Source organism: Lepisma saccharinum, chromosome 1, assembly GCF_977018435.1.
Source record: "Lepisma saccharinum chromosome 1, izLepSacc3.1, whole genome shotgun sequence".
NCBI classification, from domain to species: Eukaryota; Metazoa; Arthropoda; class Insecta; order Zygentoma; family Lepismatidae; genus Lepisma; species Lepisma saccharinum.
This window is the reverse complement of record NC_139229.1, coordinates 177905171-177926408: the sequence shown is the minus strand read 5'-3', so window position 1 is coordinate 177926408 and position 21238 is coordinate 177905171. Positions and strand designations below refer to the sequence as shown.

Below are 21238 nucleotides of genomic sequence, written 5' to 3'. Positions count from 1 at the left end.
TATTTGGCCAGTAATACATTTTAATTATTTTATTTTTCCTTATGTTTTCTTTCTTTCAAAGCACCATAGAAATCAGAACGTTCCTTCATTTTGTGATGAACTTATTTCAATATTCCCGCTATTTGTCAGTCACTCTGTGTTGTGCAGTGTTGCAAATTTGCAATATTAAGTAAAGTCTATAATCTTGAAACACCGGACTAGACAGAATCAGAAAACATGATTTAGACTGACAGTGACTGACATGGGAATCTCTAGATTACACATGTGTTGATGTATATACCACAAACACGCACACACTACTTTCAACTTCATGCGTTTTATCTAGAATGGTAAAATCAACACACTGCAAAAGATTGTAGCGAAACCTTTGAAAAAGCCAAAGTGGTTGGTGCAAATACAACCAGTGATGCTTAAAATCGTACGGAATGTTACTTTAGCATTTATTAAATGATTCACCTACGCTTCCTTTCCTTTACTTCCCACATAAAACCTACTCAGATTTCAGGAACCCGAATTCCCCCAGCTTGTCAAAGAAAAATGCCAGATGCATACACTAGCAACTGCTTCCAAGAATGTATTTGTAGAGGGCGGGGACACAAGCTTTTGGCATTACAGATGGGCAAACTGTGCCATTCAGTGTTGCTACCCGACCTTTATAGAAACATCGTTACAATTCGGTTATATTCCAAAGCTGTTATCGTATCTAATTGCTATATAGCCAACTTCGCAACTACAAAGTTTTATTAATGTTCCAACACGGGTGTACGTAATAAGCACTTCACATTTCTTGTATCTAATTCATAAGGGAAAAAATAACATAGTTGGAGACACTACTTCTCGTGGTCAAGAATCTTCGGAAACACTATTACCCTCAAGCACACTGCTATTTATAGCTTTCCTCCCTTCGACCCTGCAAAACCTGCCCTCCTCTCCGTTGCCGCGTGGTGGTTCTCGAGATTTTGCGTAGTGTTTATAGGTTGTAAGTATCATTGAATGTTGATGTGGCTTCAAGAGCAAGTGTTACAAAACATCTATTATACATTTGAAACCTTGAACAAGTGGTGATACCAAAATTGCGGTGAATCCAGAGTATTGTGTTGAATCGTTGACTTATGAACAGGTGTCTTAAAAACAAGCATTTATGCGGACCGCAAGGAAATTCAGCCGAACAAAAACGTGGATGGCACATTTTAGCCGATTTTGGACTTGCTGCCGTCAGCAGGAAAGTGGATGTTTTTTTTTCATGGATATGAGTTTGTCTACGCTGCTTAAATTATTGTATGATTCATTTGGTTTATTTTACTTCGCATTTCTGCCACACTTGGCTAATCGCGAGGATGAGGATGAGTGATGATATGGTGAAATTGATGAAATAACACTCACAAAGAACATCCATGCCCAGGCCAAGATTCAAACTCGGGACTCCTGGCATCGTAGCGCACAGTGATAACCACTCCGCTACAACGGCCAGCTGTGTGAATTCTTCTTACATGGTATATTACCATTGACGAGAACTGACATCGTTGATAAGTGTTTACCTCTATTTTATTATATTTTCTTCATCTCATATTTACAACAGTGTTCATTTTGAAAACTAATATTTACACATTTTTAAAAGTCACTCTAGTTTCGAAACGTTGTGGAAAATACTGACACCGAAGCTAACACGTGCGCTGGGAGGGAGGGGCAAGTGCTGGCGAATAGAAAGTGGGCACCGCGCGCATTAATACAAATTTTGGTAACTTATTGGCCACACCTACTTCGTTTTAAAGCTGGAAACAGAATAGTGTCGTTATCTTGAATGGAATACTGTTGCCATATTCAGAAACTGCAGGATTTAAGCTTTACAACGATATATAACATGATAGGGTTCCATAAACATGAAAAATCAATGCAAGTGTCCCAAAATTATGGAATGACCCTGTATGGTTTCATGTTGGCTGTCTGAATTATTCCATGCATAATTGGCAATTTACCAGCCCTGGACACGACGTCTGAAACTAACAGTACAGCTGTAATGTGTAACCAATCTTGTCTCTTTTTTGTCCTTTAGCAAAAGGAATAAAAATTAGTAAACAAAATTTAAGGAGAGAATGAAAACTTATCACTCTTGCTTCTATATCTTCAGTACAGTGCTATTCCGACGTGACTTTGCTTTCGATATACAGTATTGTGCAAATTAGTTGGGACAAGAATAAACAAGTGCTAACATTGAATTGTGAACATTGTATTTTTTCTTTACAGGGAAACTACAGATACACAAACTTTTTTGCAATGTTTGTTTGTATTACAGTTAAATCAAAGTACAAGACTATATGTTGTTTTCATGGATTTTCTTGTAACTAGAGTATGTCATACCTTCGTATCTATAGTAAAGCTAAAAAAAAGACAGAACTGAAATATCGTGTGTAGTTTTTGAGAAATGCACATTAATTGCTTATTTTTGTCTAAACTGTACTGAACCTTCCAAATACCAATGTATATATGGAGTAAAAAAAATCAAATTCAACAGAGATAGGACAATGTCAGAAGATATTTTATCAGGAATAGTCGAAAGCAAATTTACTTTAATGCATGAGTGTACATGTGTAGAACATTAATCAAACATAATGATGAGTATTTGTCACAGTAATTCATTTTTTAATCCACAGTTTGAAGACATGAGTGATGATGTGTTTATTGCACGGCATGACAGATGTGAAGTGGAGGAAAAGAAGAAGTTCATGAGTTTTGTCAAGTTCCCTCATACAGGCCGGACACGATCTCGAAGGACGGATAGCAGAGCAGAAAGTAGTGGTGCTAACACACCAGGTAAGAATTTATGTTCAGGGATAGAATGCTAACCCAGGGTGGTAATACAAACAGTATTCTTTGTGCTTTGAATGCCTCTACTGCATAATATGTGTACTGCTTTAAACTGATTCCCAATCAGGTTTTTATTTTCCCCACGTCTAATATTCCAGGAATTAGGGAATATGAAGCCAATTTTGTTGGTTGATAATATTACTATAATTACCTGGAAATTTTAAGGAAGAAAATGCATGAAATTATGTTTTGATACATCCATTTTTATCGCTGTATCTCAAACTGACCATGGCAATGTCAGTCTTGCAAAATATTAAAATATACAACTAATTACAGATGAAGAAAGTTATTTAACATTGTGCATTAACAAAACATACACATTTGATATTTAAAAGAGAGATGAATGAATTTTAAATTTGCAATGAAAACATGAGAAACCTTGTTTTATGCTTTGCTTTACTTTCTTTGAGGCATTGAGAGAGAGAGAGAGACACAAAAAAAAAAAAAAAAAAAAAAAAAAAAAAAAAAAAAAAAAAAAAAAAAAACCCTGAATAATGCAATTGTTAAAAATAATTCTCTTAACATATTGTGGAGCATGGATTGTAATTGCCGTATTGTCTGATGTACTTTAAAAAAAACCTTCCAATGTTTTACCTGTAGAGCATGATTATTTTGGCAAATTTTCTTCCCTTCCCTTGTGTTGGTGTAGTTGTGCACTAGTAAATATTGAAATCCTAATGTAGTAATAGAAATTCAAATTTAATCAAATACATTGTGTCCTAATATTTAACATACACAGAATAAGTGACATTTATATACATATGCAGTTAATATTAACCTTTAGCACCTGTAGCCTCTCCCAAAGGATAGTAGTAATAGATAAATACAAGGGTCGTTCAAGGTTTACCAGGACTTTCGTGCGTAAAATATTAATGAATCAATGTAGCGCTGCATTACTAGGGCAGGACAGACCATGATTCCTCGCGAGTAACCATGATCCTTTGCGACACATTTGGCGGATGCGTAGTAGTGTAAACAAAGATGGCGGCAAGTAGTGTATCTGTTGCTGTGGAACAGCGGTGTATAATGAAATTTCTCGTGAAGGAGAAGGTGAAACCTGCTCAAATTTGGCGTAGACTGCAAGCACAGTATGGTGAACAAACACTGTCACGGGCAAGAGTGTACGAATGGTGTCATAAAAGTTCCCCTCCACCCAAGAAAAGCAAAGCACTGCCGTCTGCCAGTAAGATTTTGGGAACAGTCTTCTGGAACATGAAAGGTGTTATCCATGTGGATTTTGTGGAGAAGGGTGCCACAATTAATGCCAAGTATTACTCAACACTGCTTCACGGTGTTCAGAAGAAAAGACCTGGAATGTTGTCGAAACACGTCATTCTTCTCCATGACAATGCCAGGCCCCTCACGGTCCATTTGACTCAAACAACACTGGCCAGCGTACACTGGGAGGTTTTACCACACAGTCCTTACAGTCCAGATTTATGCCTCAGTGATTTCCACTTGTTTGGGGCACTTAAAGAGCATTTGGGCGAGATGCACTTCCAGACAGATGAGGAACTCAAGAATGCTGTCCTGCAGTGGTTACGACACCAACCTACTTTTTTCTACGCCAAAGGCATCAAGGACCACAACGACGGCAAAGGTGTCTGGATGTTCAGGGGGAATACTTTGAAAAACTGACATAGTTTGGTGCTTCTATGTATGTATATTTCCTGTCTAGAAATAAAAGTCCCGGTCAACCTTGAACGACCCTTGTATATGCGATGTGACCATGAAAGATCAACACAAAATCTCTTGATGTGTTTGTATTCTTGTTGTATTCCTGTTGAATACAGAGCCTTTTGAAGCCCATGCTGAAAATAAATTACTGTGACTGAAATGAAATTGTGTGTGATATACATAATTTTTATAGGGTACAACTATTTTCCATGCCCCCTTCTAGACATCTGTGTTATACAGCATGCACCTGACAAGTCAAGCAATGACAAGTCGGCAAAACCACAGCTGGTTCAGTAGCTCAGCTGATGGTGTAATTGCAAAGTATACCAGAGACCCAGGTTTGACTCCTGATTGAGCCGGCATTTTCGTGCTTAAATTTCTGCATATAATTACATAATACTTGCATTACACCAAAAGTGATATGGTGGTAATATCTTTACATGCAGTAACAAAGCCCATTCTATTTTCAGTTTTAAAAAGTGTAAATTTTATGTGTTGTAGAAATAACAAGAACTAATACAGAAATGTACAGGCTTATCCATGCAGAAAATGTGTGCATAAGAAGATTGCATGAATGTTGCTGTTTAAAAATTCCATTGTGGGGTTCTTTCGCTTTGCAGATCCTATGTCGCCCAACATGATAGACAACCAAGGAGACACGGGGTCTCCCCTGACCTCTCCTCCTGCCACGCCTTTGTCCATGTATGGAGAATCCTCTTGCCAGTCTCAGTTGCCAGTGAAGGAAACCTCAAGGAGACGAACGTCCTCTCAGTCCAAAAGCAGGGAAAGGGAGAAGGATGAGGTCCGTTGTGCCACACCAGATTACACGGAAGAGGTTGGTAGATGTTTACAGTAAACTAGTTTATTTTTCTGCATGTGTCCTAATATTCAAAGGAACCTTGTGGCCGTACAGACTAGCTCTTTCCCCCCTGGGCCGCTTGGTTGAAGCCGAACAATAGGCGGTTGGGGACCAAGCCGTCCAGGGTTCGATGCCCGGCTGTATCTGCACGATGCACATAAACAATAGAAAAATACTATTGAGATTGGGGAAAAGGATGGGGTTGCATATGAAATTATAGCGATTTGATTGATGGACTGTGATATATGAATGTGTATTATGTTAAGAATCTCTACATGATATGAGAATTGCAAGTCCACACCTTAATTTCAATTCCGGTCACACTTACACTGATGCCCTGGTGCTGTGTATTGATGTCTCCATTGTCTGTCGTTAAGGAACCTGGATCTCCCAACTGTCCGTGGTGTCAATCACACTGCCCTTCGGTGACGATTCCTACATATATATCAGGCCACGGAAGCACACGTCACAGTTCACATCCGTCTTCTGTACACTGACCAGTTAGTACATATATACTTTTACATGTAAAAAGATATAGTTTATCTTCTGAAGGAAACTATCCCGTTCATCGTAAAAATGTGTTAAATGCTATGCTCTCAGCATTGACGGACACACTTCTAGACACAGGATGTTCAGTATAACCATTTTTACACGGACTCTCAGCGCAACCTCTCGACAAAGACTTGTTAAGGCAAATCCTCAACACTTCTATCGCAGCTTCTCGACAACAAGTTCTAGACACACACTTCTCACCTGAATTCTCAACACCGATTCTTCACTTACATTCTCAATGCCGATGTTCTCTGTCTAGCTTATAGACGCACACTGAACCGCCAAAATTCACCTTTGGGTTAGGTATTTTTGTCCATGTCCACTTTCTATTGGCTGGCGTGGAGGAGGGGGTTGGTTGCAGGGAAGAATGGAAATATTTCACGTTGGGGAGACAAAGGGGCTTCTGGGAGAGAAAGCGTAAATATAGCCGTCACCTTTTGTGGGCAAGGCAAATGACCTTTGCTTGGCTTCTCTGAAACTGACGGAGATTTGGAGTCGTGCTGAATGTTCGATAATAATAATAAATGTAGAAGAAAAATGATATGTGTAGTATATATTGATAATAGTGTGCACGTATGGAAATATGGGTACAACCTTGTCTGATTGGCTACTTGAAAAGTGTAATTTTTAGGTAGTTTTTGCTACTAACAGTAGCGTAAGTTTTGTATTTTTTTTTAAATAGCTAATTTCATAATTAATAATGGATAATGCAATATAAATTATAACCATAGAGGTGTAAATACTGAAAATAGTTTTGTAAACTTTTTGTTACACCCAAAAAGACTTCAAATGAAAGATTCTGCTTCATTTCCTTTTTTAATTTCATAATATTTGAGAAGGCCATACCACTCGATCTCCAATGGTTATCACAGAAGAAAGGTTTCATCGTCATCTAATATGCAGTGATGTTATAATCTCCTAGTTAAGGGTTTTCAAACTTTTCACTGTTGTGGCTTCCCCTCCGTTATCAAAATGGCTTCCCCTCCCTTGCCAAAATCTGCACATGCCTCCGCTCAATAGTAGTAATAGATAAATACAAGGGTTGTTCAAGGTTTACCAGGACTTTCGTGCGTAAAATATTAATGAATCAATGTAGCGCTGCATTACTAGGGCAGGACAGACCATGATTCCTCGCGAGTAACCATGATCCTTTGTGACACATTTGGCGCATGCGTAGTAGTGTAAACAAAGATGGCGGCAAGTAGTGTATCTGTTGCTGTGGAACAGCGGTGTATAATGAAATTTCTCGTGAAGGAGAAGGTGAAACCTGCTCAAATTTGGCGTAGACTGCAAGCACAGTATGGTGAACAAACACTGTCACGGGCAAGAGTGTACGAATGGTGTCATAAAAGTTCCCCTCCACCCAAGAAAAGCAAAGCACTGCCGTCTGCCAGTAAGATTTTGGGAACAGTCTTCTGGAACATGAAAGGTGTTATCCATGTGGATTTTGTGGAGAAGGGTGCCACAATTAATGCCAAGTATTACTCAACACTGCTTCACGGTGTTCAGAAGAAAAGACCTGGAATGTTGTCGAAACACGTCATTCTTCTCCATGACAATGCCAGGCCCCTCACGGTCCATTTGACTCAAACAACACTGGCCAGCGTACACTGGGAGGTTTTACCACACAGTCCTTACAGTCCAGATTTATGCCTCAGTGATTTCCACTTGTTTGGGGCACTTAAAGAGCATTTGGGCGAGACGCACTTCCAGACAGATGAGGAACTCAAGAACGCTGTCCTGCAGTGGTTATGACACCAACCTACTTTTTTCTACGCCAAAGGCATCAAGGAACTTCCACAACGACGGCAAAGGTGTCTGGATGTTCAGGGGGAATACTTTGAAAAACTGACATAGTTTGGTGCTTCTATGTATGTATATTTCCTGTCTAGAAATAAAAAGTCCCGGTCAACCTTGAACGACCCTTGTATATGCGATGTGACCATGAAAGATCAACACAAAATCTCTTGATGTGTTTATTTCCTCTTGCTACACATGCAAGTAATGAAGATATAATATGTGTGATGAATACAGGTAGTGAACATTTTTTTTTTTTTTTATGTTTATAAGGTGGTGTCAATTCATTTAGCATTATGATATTCATGAGACAGAAAGGGTAAATACAGACAGTAAACTGATAATAGATGTTAGAAACAGGCATACAGTAATGCCTGGATTTCTTCATTTAATTGCACTCCTGTTTCTTCTAACAACATACTGATTGTACGAAAGCACATATTTTTGGTAAATACAAAAGCAAAATTTTGGTACAAAAACAGTCAGTTTTGGATTCCAAAGCCGTAAATAAAACAAAATTTTGCTGTTATAGCGGTGAAAAAGAGGTATATAAAAATGACATTTTGGTTTTAAAAATGTGAATATAATCCCAAATTTTATTTAAAAACTGAACTTTTTACACAAAATAAACATATCCCATCTAATAGCACATTTATGTCATTACCAGAATCTCTCTCTCTTTCTGGCTCTACAGCCCTTGGTGGGCCTTGGCCTCCTCCACAATCAGCCTCCATTCCAATCTATCATCAATTCTTCTCCTCCATCCTTTAATCTTCATTGTCCGCAAGTTTGCAGCTACGTCATCTATCCATCGAAGTCGTGGTCTGCCCTTTCTTCTTGCGTGGTGAAGCTTTTCTTTCAACATTCTTCTTGGCATCCTATCGTCCATCATTCTCTCCACATGCCCTAACCACTTTATTCTCTGGGCTTTGACAAATCTCACTATATCTTGGCCTTTTATTAAATCATCTAGCTGCATTATATCTTATTCTCCAGTCGTCATCTTCCCTCACAGGTCCATATATCTTTCTTAATATTCTTCTCTCAAATATTCTGAGGGCATTTTCATCTGACAGTTTCAAAGTCCAATTATCTGATCCATAAGTGACAACTGGTCGTACCAGTGTCTTATAAATTTTAAGCTTTGTATTTCTTGCGATCAGTCTATTTCTAAACAACTGCATATTTGCAAAATATGCACGATTGCCTGCCTGTATTCTTTCCTTTATTACTTTACTCATATCATTGTCACTATATACCATTGTCCCCAGATATTTAAAACAAGGAACTCCCTCAAACTTATTATCTCCAATTGTCAGATCTTGAGGTGCTCTTCTGATCTCAGAGTTAGACATTCTCATATACTTTGTCTTTTTTTCATTTACATTGAGCCCTATTTTTATTTCTTCTCTTTCCATTTGCTCATAGATTTGCTTAAGTGTTGTTATTGTTCTAGAAATGATTGTAACATCATCTGCATATGCACATATTTGACTGGATTTTCCAAATATGGTTCCCTTTTGATCAACTACATTCATTACTTTGTGCAATGCTATATTAAATAATACTACCGAAAGGCCATCCCCTTGTTTCACTCCTGTATTGAATTTAAACTCTTCACTCAGTTTACTACAAACTTTCACTCGTGCCTTAGTACCACTCATAGTCATTCTTATTAGTCTTATTATTTTGATGGGAATATTATACTCTTCAAGTACCTTAAACAGTTCATTTCGATTAACACTGTCAAAAGCCTGCCTGAAGTCAACAAATAAAAAATGCAAATCCACATCATGTTCATAAAACTTTTCCATCATCTGTCTAATTATAAAAATCTGATCAGTAGTGCTTCTGCCAGGGCGAAATCCACATTGGTACTCTCCCAGTATATCTTCTGTGTAACATTTTATTCTCTCACTGATCAATCCTGACAAGATCTTATAGACCACACTAAGAAGTGTGATGCCTCTGTAATTTCCGCATATCAATTTATCACCTTTCTTATAAATTGGGCATATTATTCCAGATTTCCATTTATGTGGCATTGTTTCATTTTCCCATATCATTACAATCAATCTATGTATTGCTGCCAACAATGCGTTACCACCAAGTTTGATAAGTTCAGTTATCACCTCATCCTCGCCTGGAACTCTATTATTACTCATTTTCTTCATTACATATTCAACTTCTTCAATACTAGGTACTTGTACCTCATGACCATCCCTATTTTGTATATTCCTATTATACTGCTCTTCTTCTTCTTGGTCTTCCACTTTATTCAAAATCTCTTTAAAGTGCTCTGCCCATCTATTGAGTATCTGATTCTCTTCTATAATTACTTTCCCATTCTTATCCTTACATACTTCTATTCTTGGCTCAAATCCTATTCTCATTCTATTTATAGCTCTATAGAATTTTCTTATTTCACTTTGCTGATTTAGTTCTTCTATTTCTTGCATCTTCTTTTTATACATCATTTTCTTCTTTTCCTTGCATACCCTATGTGCTTTCCTTCTTAATTCTTTATACCTCTCAGTATTACTTCGAGTTTCCCTCTGTAGCATTCTCTCTCTAGCTTTATTCTTCTCATCTATAACCTGTATGCACTCTTCATCAAACCACTCATTCCTTTTAGTTTTCTCTTCTCCAAAAGTTTCTTGTGCTGCCTCCTTTATCACTCCTTCTATTATTTCCCATTCTTCCTCAACCACTCGAAGTCTGTTATTCTCTTTCTCCTTCAGTTTACTCTGTACCTTACTTACATATTCACTAATTACTTCTTCGTCTTTCATTTTTTTCATATTCCACTTCTTTCTCTTGGCCATCTCGTTTCATCTCGTCATTACCAGAATATTAAGTTTATTCCTGTATAATGGGGTCCATTTTTGCTTCTCAAATATTTACAGCAGAATTAATCAATTTTCCGTGAATTGCATAACTCACAGGATAATTCTGATATCAGAAAGTGCCACGTTGGCAAATAAACTCTAAATTTCATGTTTGAGTCTATTTCACATTTTGCATTTCATTTCGCAACATTTCATGACAAAACAGGGTAGGAAAATGCACCTTACACCTTTCAGAAACCTGAAAAATTAACATTACAATGTGTTATTTCACATTTCGTGTTTTCGCCAAAAACTAAATATGCATGCCTCTCTCTATATAACATACAGCATGAAAGGTATGTTGAGTTATATCATCTATGCTGAGTGCACTGTGTTTACAATTGAAACCCCAATCGAGTTAATTGATTAGTTAGGAATCTGCAGTGCTAATGTGCTAGGCTAGGGAACCTGAGATAATCTGCAGGTGGAAAGTGGCAGATGAGTTTAGGAAGATGAGCACAGAGCCTGAAGTAGCTGTCTTATCATTGCAGAAGGTGTCTGCAGGGACCCTTCATCAATTTAATCATATCCACACACGTTCGCACCTTCATGATTAGCCAAAAGTGGCTGAAAAGCAAAGTAAAATAACCCACATCAATGTGGACAATGTGGAACACAAGTAAAACAGTGTATTGGTGAGGATAAAAACATATCAAACATACAAAAACAAAAGTGAAGTCAGTACATCTATAGCATCGTTAATAAAGGTCCAGGAATTTTAAATAAATTCAATTCTGGTCCAGGAGAGAAAATCAACAAGCGTAAATGGATTCTGGACCTAAAGAACCTTTTTATGTGTAATGTACGGTATTTCAATTTGGTCCAGGAACCTTATTTCCGGATGAATTTAAATTCGGTCCAGGAACCTTTTTTCCAGCAGAATTTAAATACGGTCCAGGAACCTTTTTTTCCGAAACAGTTTGAATAGGTCCAAGTTCCGTATTGAAATGAAACAATACGGAACTTGGATCGAATTTTCAATTCAATAGAACCCATTAGAATTTATGGGTTCCTGAACCTTTAACAACCCTGATCTATAGTGTTAAGAAGAGAACATTAAACACTATCATAATCAAAATTTGCCAGCAGTAGGAAATCCAGTGGAATTATATATTAACGTTTTCTGGGTTGCTAGTTTCAAGCAAAAGTACCACGTAGCAGCAATTAATGTCATTTCTCAAAAACTGCAGACGATACTTCAGTTCTCCCTGTTTTATTTTTTCCTTCATGTAGATACATATGAAGGTATGGCATACTGGAATGACAAAACAGTATATTTATTGTGTCTATTTTTGACAAGCATATTTTACAGTGTGTCCCATAATTTTCCGGATCAGAAAGTGGGAAATGCACATTCAATGGCACTCTTGGGTGTATATTATTCAAAATACCTTGTGATTCAATACACTGAATGCAACGCTCATAGAGCCTTTCAAAACACTTCTGAAAGTCTTTGACGGGAATAGTGTTGAGATACTCGGCGAAGCTCTTTGAATGTCTGCAACACCATCAAACTGGGTCCCTTCCAGCTGCAAATTCAGTTTTGAGAAAAGTTAGTAGGGAAGATGATCAAGCAGAACAATCCCCTTGGAGGCCAAAAACTGATGGACAGCCACAGACCAGTGACTTGGTGCATTGTCAATCGATATTGTGGACGTACCCGTCGAATCCATGTCCACAGATGCTTCAAACCTCGCGTGACCATCTGTCCATTGGGAACAAAGTCTATCAATGATACCCATGGAGTTGAAGATCATGATGTGCATCATCTTGGTACCTACGGTACTTCTGCAGGCAAGCTTTGTTGTGTTTTGGGGATCCATGGCTCTTCCACACCGAACTCTGATACTTTGTTAATGGCTCATATTGAAAACACCATGTTCTGTAACCGGTGAAGATAGTTTTCAGGAAATTGAAATCCCTAATCTGGTCTTGGCAATGTGGAATGTTTTAGTTTTTCTGGTCATTTCAGACATGGTGAAACGTAGTGTGGTGTCACTTCTGTTACTGTAACTTTAAAGAGGATCCTTCCCCAACGTTCAAATTTACCAGCAAGAAAGATAAAACATCAGGGTAATCGGAGAAGGCCTGTTTTTCCAAATAATGCAATATGTAAATGCACTACGACATCAGTCCGGAAAATTATGGGAGACACTGTGTATATGATTTTTTTTTTCTCTCAAGATACGTAACGCATGATTGGGGTGTTAACATTTCAACCATCATTTCTTGCTTATGTGTTTCACTTTACATGTAATAATGACAAAAATGAAGAAAATTGTTCACAACATATTTATTTATTTTTTGCAAATACCATTGCTTATGTAAATATTGTATTTGAAAATGATTTTTCTTGAAAGTTATGTAAATGTGAGCAGCACTTGTAATAGTATATGTGGATAGGAAATTATATCTGAATGAGTCAGTAACTCGATGCAATATATACTGGGGGTGTGGCATCATTCCAGCTCAAGCAGAGCTGGGTGTCGGTGACCTTGACTTCCAAGCAACAATTGCAGGTGTTTGCATCTGGCTTAGGAAGATTTCCTGTTCAGAGAGGTTAACAGGCAGGAGATCTCCCATCTGCTAAAGGTTATAGAATAAACCACGTTAAGTTGTAGTTTTGGTTGTTTTCACATTGTATTACATGTTCATTGTTTAAATTTCAGCAGTGCATCCCCCCTTACGACACACGGGCGTTTCCTTTGCCAGAGGAGCTTTATGAGGAGATGTTGAAGACAATGCCTGCGGATCATCCCTTTCCACCTATGAGAGTACCAAAGACAGAATCAACCAAAGATAATCCTATTGATGAGGTAAGTAGTGTTAAAATTGTATTGGTAGTTGTAGTAAAACCTGAAGTGAGGAAATAATTTGTGAATTTTCATTGATGTTCACGATTCAGAACCTTAGAATCCAGAATTCTGTGCCGCCACCAAGTGAATTTGTCTACAAACCAACAAATTTGCATGGTGCCTGATTGCCAGATTCAGACTACTTCATTCTACTATTAGAAGAATACACAACTATGTATTTTTCTGTGTAAGTGATTAATATCACACCTGACCATTATCAAAGATATGACATTATCACTGTGCAGTGAAACCCCAGGAATACAATACAGATATGCAAGTATGCACTTGGTCAGACTTTGATGACTTTATGGTTTGGCTCATTTCCTCCGGAGAATTGAAAATTGTATCTTGGATCTCATACTCAGCAAAATGCATGTAGAAGTTCTTTACCACATGTGTGATCCATATTGAAAGAATTCAACAAGATTCTAAATATAATCACACATTACTAATAGTCTCATCTCAAAGTAAAGGTATGAAACAATATTCTGTTATTTTGTAGAAAAATCTCAGGTAATGAAATCTACACTTTATTCACCCAGACAGACACCACAAACACACATTCTACATTGTTTTGTTTGGAATATTTTGCCCAATGAATTCAGGCAACCAGTAAGTTACCCCATGTTCAAGATAGCAAACTGTTGAAGGGAAAAAAATCAGAGATATTGTAATGAGATTGCTATGTTCCTTGAGTGCTATATTTCTGTTACAACCCCCTTTGTTTGGATAATAGACTTGTACTCTACACTGTTGGTTTCGAAGGCACTAGTTATGGTGGTGTTATTAATAGGATGTTGAATATCCCTTTGCGGTTATTACAGCATTTATCCTTCGGGGTAGGCTCACCACTAAATTCTGGTAAACTGCTGGTGGAATTTGTTTCCATTCTTTCTGTAGCATGGTGAATAGTTGACGTGTGTTTGTTGCTTGAGTGGGTCTGTCATGCAACCAATGCTCCAGCTCATCCCAAAGATCTTCGATTGGGTTCAAGTCAGGGCTTGGGAAGGGCCAGTTAAACACCACCTGATTTTCTTCAAACCACGATGCAATTGATCTTGCTGTGTAAGCATTATCGTGTTGATACAGAAAAGGGCCTATTCCAAACTGATGTCACAGTGCGGAAAGCATGATATTGTCTAAAATGTCTTGGTACATTCCAGAGGTCAGCAGCCCATCAATTAAAACTAAGGGCTCAAGTCCAAACCAGTCCCATACCATTACCCCACTACCACCAAATTTCAGTGTTGACACACTACATACTGGCAAATGCTGTTTGTCAGGCATCAGTCAGGTCCACACACATCCATCCAGTTGCCAGACTCATCACTCCACTGCTCCATAGTCCAATGACGGTGTTGTTTTCATCATTCCAAAGGATGTCTGGCATTGATGCATGTGATCAGTAGCTTCCCAGGAAGGGCATGACCATAAAAACCAAGTTCCATCACCTCCAAGTGGAACCGAAATTGGTTGCAATCATTGATAAGGTTATCTGATGGTTGGTTTGCACAACATGCTTCAGAGTTCGCCAGTTTGTCAGTTGGTGTCTTGAGCCTTCCAGAGCAGTGATTGGGTTCAGTATTTTCATGACGTTTCCACTTGCCAGTGACTTCACTAACAATGGAACGGGGTGCATGTTCCCTGAAGGTCATGCCCTGTTCTAAAGCACACAACTCTCCCAGTTTACTCATAGTGGCAGCAAAGGCATATAGGGTTTCCTTGCATTTGAGCCTTCATAGTGTGTCACGTGTTGACATTTTACTGGGCAAGTTCACTTGGAGAACAGAGGTGTCAGATGACTTTTGGCTCTATAGTGTTTGTATGTATGTAATAGGGCATGAACAGATTAATCAGCAATGACATTTGTTGATAAGTACAATTGCCTATAATTTTATCCAATCAGTATTTCTATATGTAGGTTGTAATTTGGTGTATAATTCTGCCATTAAAAAAAATATTAATACACCCTGTATTTTGTGAGGTGTCTTGTTTTACAAGGAAAAACTCGAAATAATTCTTGAAGCTTTCCTGGCAGCGGATAATGATGTTTCCTCGGGATATCAACAGGCGATTACCGGATAGGCATCAGAGAGCTAACATCACTCTCATCTTCAGGGATTGATTGTTTCTGGGTTCCAAACTGCCATTCAGAATCGAATATATCTCATCTTTGAAAAGTATTCATGGCTCTCTTTGTGAAGTTGGTTGTTGTAGGTGGTTGGAAGATAATAAACAAAGCAAACAAGCTTTTAAGTTTCCCATTTTTAATTGTAACTTACGTAGATGATGATAAGCTACTCCATAAATTGAAAAGTAAGCAAAAGGTGAAGATAATCTGAATTATGTTTTCCACCACTACTGGTTGTTAAAAAATCCCTTGGATTTAAATCTTTGAAATGTGTAGTAATTACTAATTTGTAATTATTCCTGGTGTGCTTTGTTACATGCAAAATCTGTCAAGATTATGAGTGCGTGAAACAGAATAACATTTGGATTGGTTTTTGGTTAGTTTTAGGACATTCATTCCCTCTTCCCCTCAGTAAAAGTGGTATAAAGTTCTGCTCACCTGTAGAATATTGTTAGATTTGTATACATAGTGTTTAGGCTTCAGATTTTTAAGGTCACCTACTGTAAATGGCATAGATATCATCTCTTAATGGTTGTTAGGTTGAGGTCCCCTTTATATTAAGTTCAATTTAACTTCTTTCTTTGACTATATGGTGCGGAGAGTGAGAGGTTAGAAGATAGTTTTTATATCTAGCTGTAGGGCTTTTAAATCACATAGAAAAATAAACTTGATAAAAGTAATCAGATAGTAATAATTAGGGACCTTGATTTTCCACAATTGTTGGCATGGTGAAAAGTTTTGAACGAAAAATTTTAGTAGTACTACATCAGTCCATGTACAATGTTGATTCAACTATTTCATACACTTTTTGTGAACAAGAAGCTAATTGAATAAAGTTGCTCAAAATGTTAGATCAAGAAGCATGTTTATTTTCAATGTGATCCATCTACCGAAATTACCCAGAATTTATTATTGCAGTAACTTTTGAATAATATTGATGTATTTTAATAAGTGTTTCAGACTTGGAATAGAATGAGGTGAAATTCAAAGTACAGTCTGTTTAATGTTCACGGGAGAAATAATGCTTGACACTAAAAATAAGCAATTTTTAGTATAAAGTAACATGGAAAAGATCAGGATCCCCAGTAGTGAATATGTAGTATAAACATAACAGAATTTTCTCTAGTGGCATACTAACAAGGTTCTATTTCATATATTCTGTGTAGGAAAGCTTTCCTGGCTCTCCATACACGGACACTACAGAGTCTGTGGTGGGGGAAGAGGACCCAAATGATCCTGAGTGGACCATAGAGGGGGTTGATGACAAAGACAAGTCGAAACCTGGCATCATGCTCAAGCTGTCAAAGAGATAGAAGCAGCAAGATGTGTTTGGAGTGAAATTTAGGCAGAGGAATCATGTCGATGTTGTTACTCGGCAAATATGTTAACATGACTGCAAGGTGATCTGAGTTAGTGGATTCTGTTATCTCAAGATCTCTTGTTGTTCATATCCTGTAAGTGTCGTGCCGCCATGCATAGGGTAGGATGAGGCTGTTTCTAGGTGAAATTGGAAAATAGGGTGAATCCATGCTTTGCTGCCGATTGTAACGGTGATGCAAAGTATGTTGATGTTGCACAGGTGGGATGTGTTATTTAAAGTTTACTTTCCTCGAGGTAGGAAGTGTAACAAAAGAACTTGATCAGTAGAAGTCCTGTTATATTATAGATATGGTGCACTTTACAGGTGTAACTTCTTGTTCAAATGTTGCAAGCAGTAAATATGTCAACAGTTGTGTCTGTTGAAAAGCACAGATTTCTTCCTGATTATAGTACCTGAGAACAATTAAATAAGCATACCATCATGTTCCTTTTAAAAGAAATCATCATTCAATTCAATTCAGTCCCTAGTCTTCTAATCAATCAGTTAGGAAACATACATACAATGACTTGCTACGACCAGCTGTTGACAGAACATGCTTCTTATGTTAGATGTTCATGTACTCTTTATAAGAGCAAAGGTATTGTCTCACATGCTTGGAATACCATAACTGCAGGCTAACCATTCCATGGTAGTGTGAGGATGTCCCTTGAAAGGTAGTGTACATGTAGTAGTTAGACAAAAACAAAGAGGAGACTGATACACAGGATAGTATATGTGAGTGTGTGCATGTATGTATGTATGTTCGAATTCAAGGGGTGAGCAAGTGTGCATGTACTGATTGTTTGTAAGGTAATGAGTTGTGTAAAGTTGAAGCAGCGGTGTTTAATGAGTGTAAAAGTTTAAAAAAATAAAATAAAAAAGGAGCAGTACATTAGAATTTTGCACTCACAAATGGTGAGTAGCTAGAAGTAGATTTTGTATGTATTTCTCCAGCACTAATACGCTTATGAGAGCTTTTCCTTGAAAAAGTTAATGCTGTAAGTTCAATAAATTTGTTTTATTTGAGTATCACAAACAAACATTGTTTTCATGTTTTGTTTTTTGCATTGTGTGAATTTACATTTATCGTACATTATTCATTTTTACTTTTACCAAGATTTCAAGTTTAACGCATGATTAAGGTTACTTTTACAAATAATATTAATTTGACAAGAGTAGTATAATGCTCATACAATGTGGGCATGGAGTCCGAGAGAGAAAAAAAATGAAACTGTCCATGTTATCATTGACCTCCTACATCAGCATTAATTATGGTATTGTTCCCATTTATACAAAATCCAAGGAAACGCATTACACAAACATAAGAAAATGCATATATATATTAAAAAAACTTCATGAATCAAAGATCATTATCATCTCATGTCAAGCTGCATTCACAGTGGAACAAGATGAATTTATGTAAATATATTTTAGTCAACCTTTCTTTGTACAGATTTGACCAATACGCTTGGTCCTGTGAATCGGAGTTTAATAAAATAAAAAAAAAAGTAGCAAGTTTGTGATCCTCCTTGGTCCTCTGCTGTTTCGCAGAAAGGAAGTAGTAAACATTAATAGTAAGAACTTGGAATGTAGGTTGATGCTAGTAAGTTTTCACTGTAGTTTTCTGCCTAGAACAGAGAGACCAGGTGCTGGAAGAACTGACACCTGTTTCATTGGAAAGGTTTGTCATTGCATTACCCAGCTTCATAATTTTTGTCAGTGTAAATCACTTTCAGTTCTTGTGTAAATTTATTCCTTCTAGCACATAGTGCAATGGAAAAATGAAAAATCGAAACTAAAAAGTGGAAAAAAAAATACACATTCACTTAAAGCTTACAGTGTTTCATTACTTTTAATTCCTTTTCTCTCGTCGACTGTTTTGATTGTGTTGTGTCTGTACTTCATTTGTGTTACAAAATGAAATTCTTCATACTAGTTTTAAGAGTTTTTATTTACTATCTTGTTGAACTCTAAATGCTGTAGTTACTGATTAAATTGAATATGAATTATATTTACAGCTGGAGAGTGAAGAATAGGCATTTTACACAGTTATGTATATACAGACATAGAAACTATTTCCTATTACCAGGCTGCCATTATTTCGGAACCTGTTTATTTCTAAAGCTCACTTTCTTAATTCTTTTGAAGTACATGGCTGTATGTTCTGGAATAAAAGCAGCATCGAAATGGAGAAGCTTTTCTATCTGTGTGTATACATTAACTTTTTATTTAAGTTACTTTTCCAATTTCTAGGTTAACCACAGAAGAGAAACTATATGAACAGATTAAAAATGAAATCAGAAGAGAGTGCAAAATGAAGTAAATTGATGACTTCAGAAAATGATATTTGATGTTTGTGTATAATAAGCCACATTTCAGCTTTTAACTAGCTGCAACTATTTCTAATAGTACAATTAACGTGTTCCATCTTAACCAAGTTCAGATATTTCAAATCCTCGATGATATTATACCATGTGTTCAAAAATTATTGGTTGATTTTGTAAGACTATATCTTCACCAATAATGAACAGAAATACATATTAGCACCATTTAAAAGAGGAATATTTGGAGTTTCGCACAGATCTTAAATGCATTGAATGTGTGTCCTACGTGTGGTAGGACATGTCCAGGTGGTACTCCGATTCTAGCCAAAGCTTCTTCAGCATGTCTTGTGTGTCGTCTCCTATGGTGGTTTTCCCCAGTCACTGGACTTCGCAGTGTGGGGTTTCATCAAAGTCAATGTTTATCTTCCTCCCCTTCCACACACGGCATATGTCCTGCCACACGTGGGAATGCATTTAAGGTCTGTCTGAACTCTTTCAAACTCTGCTTATATCATGTATTTTTGTCCATGAACACTGTGTATTCTATATAATGGTCAATATTTATGTTCTATATAGTATATATTCTCATAAGATTCATTCCCTCCCACGTGCACCTTCAGTTGGAACACTGGAATTACTGCAACAGAATAATCGTGCCTTACTCCAACTTCAAACTTGGCACCTTGATTTGGCAGCTCTGGATTCATAGTCACCTTGGTAGCTGAGCATGCTGCGTACTCTACCCATGATCCCTCCATTGAAAGGCCCAAGCTCGAGGCCCATCCTGCTGCATATGAATGTTGCTTCGCCGACCGTCTCTTCATCAATTTAATCAAATCATTATCCATCATCATCTTGATGAGCCAAAAGTGACAAAATAAGAAAAATACAAAGGGGAAGTTCCAAGGTCAGTAAAACAACCAGATTTCATATTTATGACTTGAATAGTTTTGGAAATACGAAAGAAAATGAGTGGACCAATGGAAATACAGTGGAACCTCGATTTTTACGTTTTTCAGTACACCAATCTGAATAAACTTAAAAAGCAGGAAAATTTGACATTTTGCTATCTTTGGACCATCAAGATTGAATGTATAATATGGGAAAATGTAAGATCCAGGAATGTAAAATCAGTGTTCCACTGTACTTTTTGCATCATGTGAGAGGTCTTCAACTTCAGAAAGTTGTAGGTCTACTGGTTTATTATTTTCAGAGATACCAGACACCTCATTCCTTCAGGGAAGTATAGAGTGATGGTTATGGAGCTCTAGCCTTGTGATGGCAGTTTTGTAGATAGTTGATGTTAGAAACCTTTTGACAAAATAGTGCATAATTGGTTGAGAAGTGTAGCACATCCAGCACAATCCCAAAGTCTCCCAATTGGATTACGGTCCAAGCTATTGGCCAGCGAGATAAGTTTTCCATCCTTAAGGAAACTAATTTCGCACTCCTGTCACCCATTTTCATGTTTTATAACCATAATTAGAAAATATTTCAATTTACCTATTGGAAAAAAATATTAGAAAATATGACTAAGGCCATGGGGGTCAGTTTTGCATCAGGTGCACATTCATTTTAATTTTGTGTACTACATGAACTTAAATACTGAAGGAAGCTTCCCTTGTAGTCTGGAGCCCAAGCTGTGCTCTGCAGAGCATTTGCAAAACATCTTGGAGTTCTACAAAGATATTGACAAGAAAAATAAATGACTTTGACAAGAACTCAAAATTTGAAATCTCTGCGATCGTGAACTGTATTGGTAAGTATAATTTGAAATTATTTAACCTTTATACACTGGGATGTGACTTTTAGAACATACTGTGACTCTGGTAATGTTCGGTGATACATGTTTTGAGTGGTACACCAGCATTGAATAATCCTATTAGTAAACAATAATAATAACCTGTTGCGCAACAGTCCATTGAGGGCC

General features: G+C 37.3%; 1 protein-coding gene across 4 annotated transcripts in view; it reads left to right on the top strand.

Moving 5' to 3' along the window:
- Window positions 1–18919, top strand: part of nsl1 (non-specific lethal 1) — a 157890-nt gene extending 138971 nt beyond the window's left edge. For 3 of the 4 annotated variants that reach the window (XM_083143379.1, XM_083143388.1, XM_083143362.1), the window contains 4 exons: window positions 2652–2811; window positions 5163–5377; window positions 13308–13454; window positions 16791–18919. In XM_083143379.1, coding sequence (XP_082999505.1) covers window positions 2652–2811; window positions 5163–5377; window positions 13308–13454; window positions 16791–16937 — 669 coding nt within the window. In that variant the 3' untranslated portion in view covers window positions 16938–18919. The remainder of the gene's footprint in view (window positions 1–2651; window positions 2812–5162; window positions 5378–13307; window positions 13455–16790) is intronic. The other variant, XM_083143370.1, reaches the window with a different exon arrangement.
- The last annotated feature ends 2319 nt before the right edge of the window (window positions 18920–21238 follow it).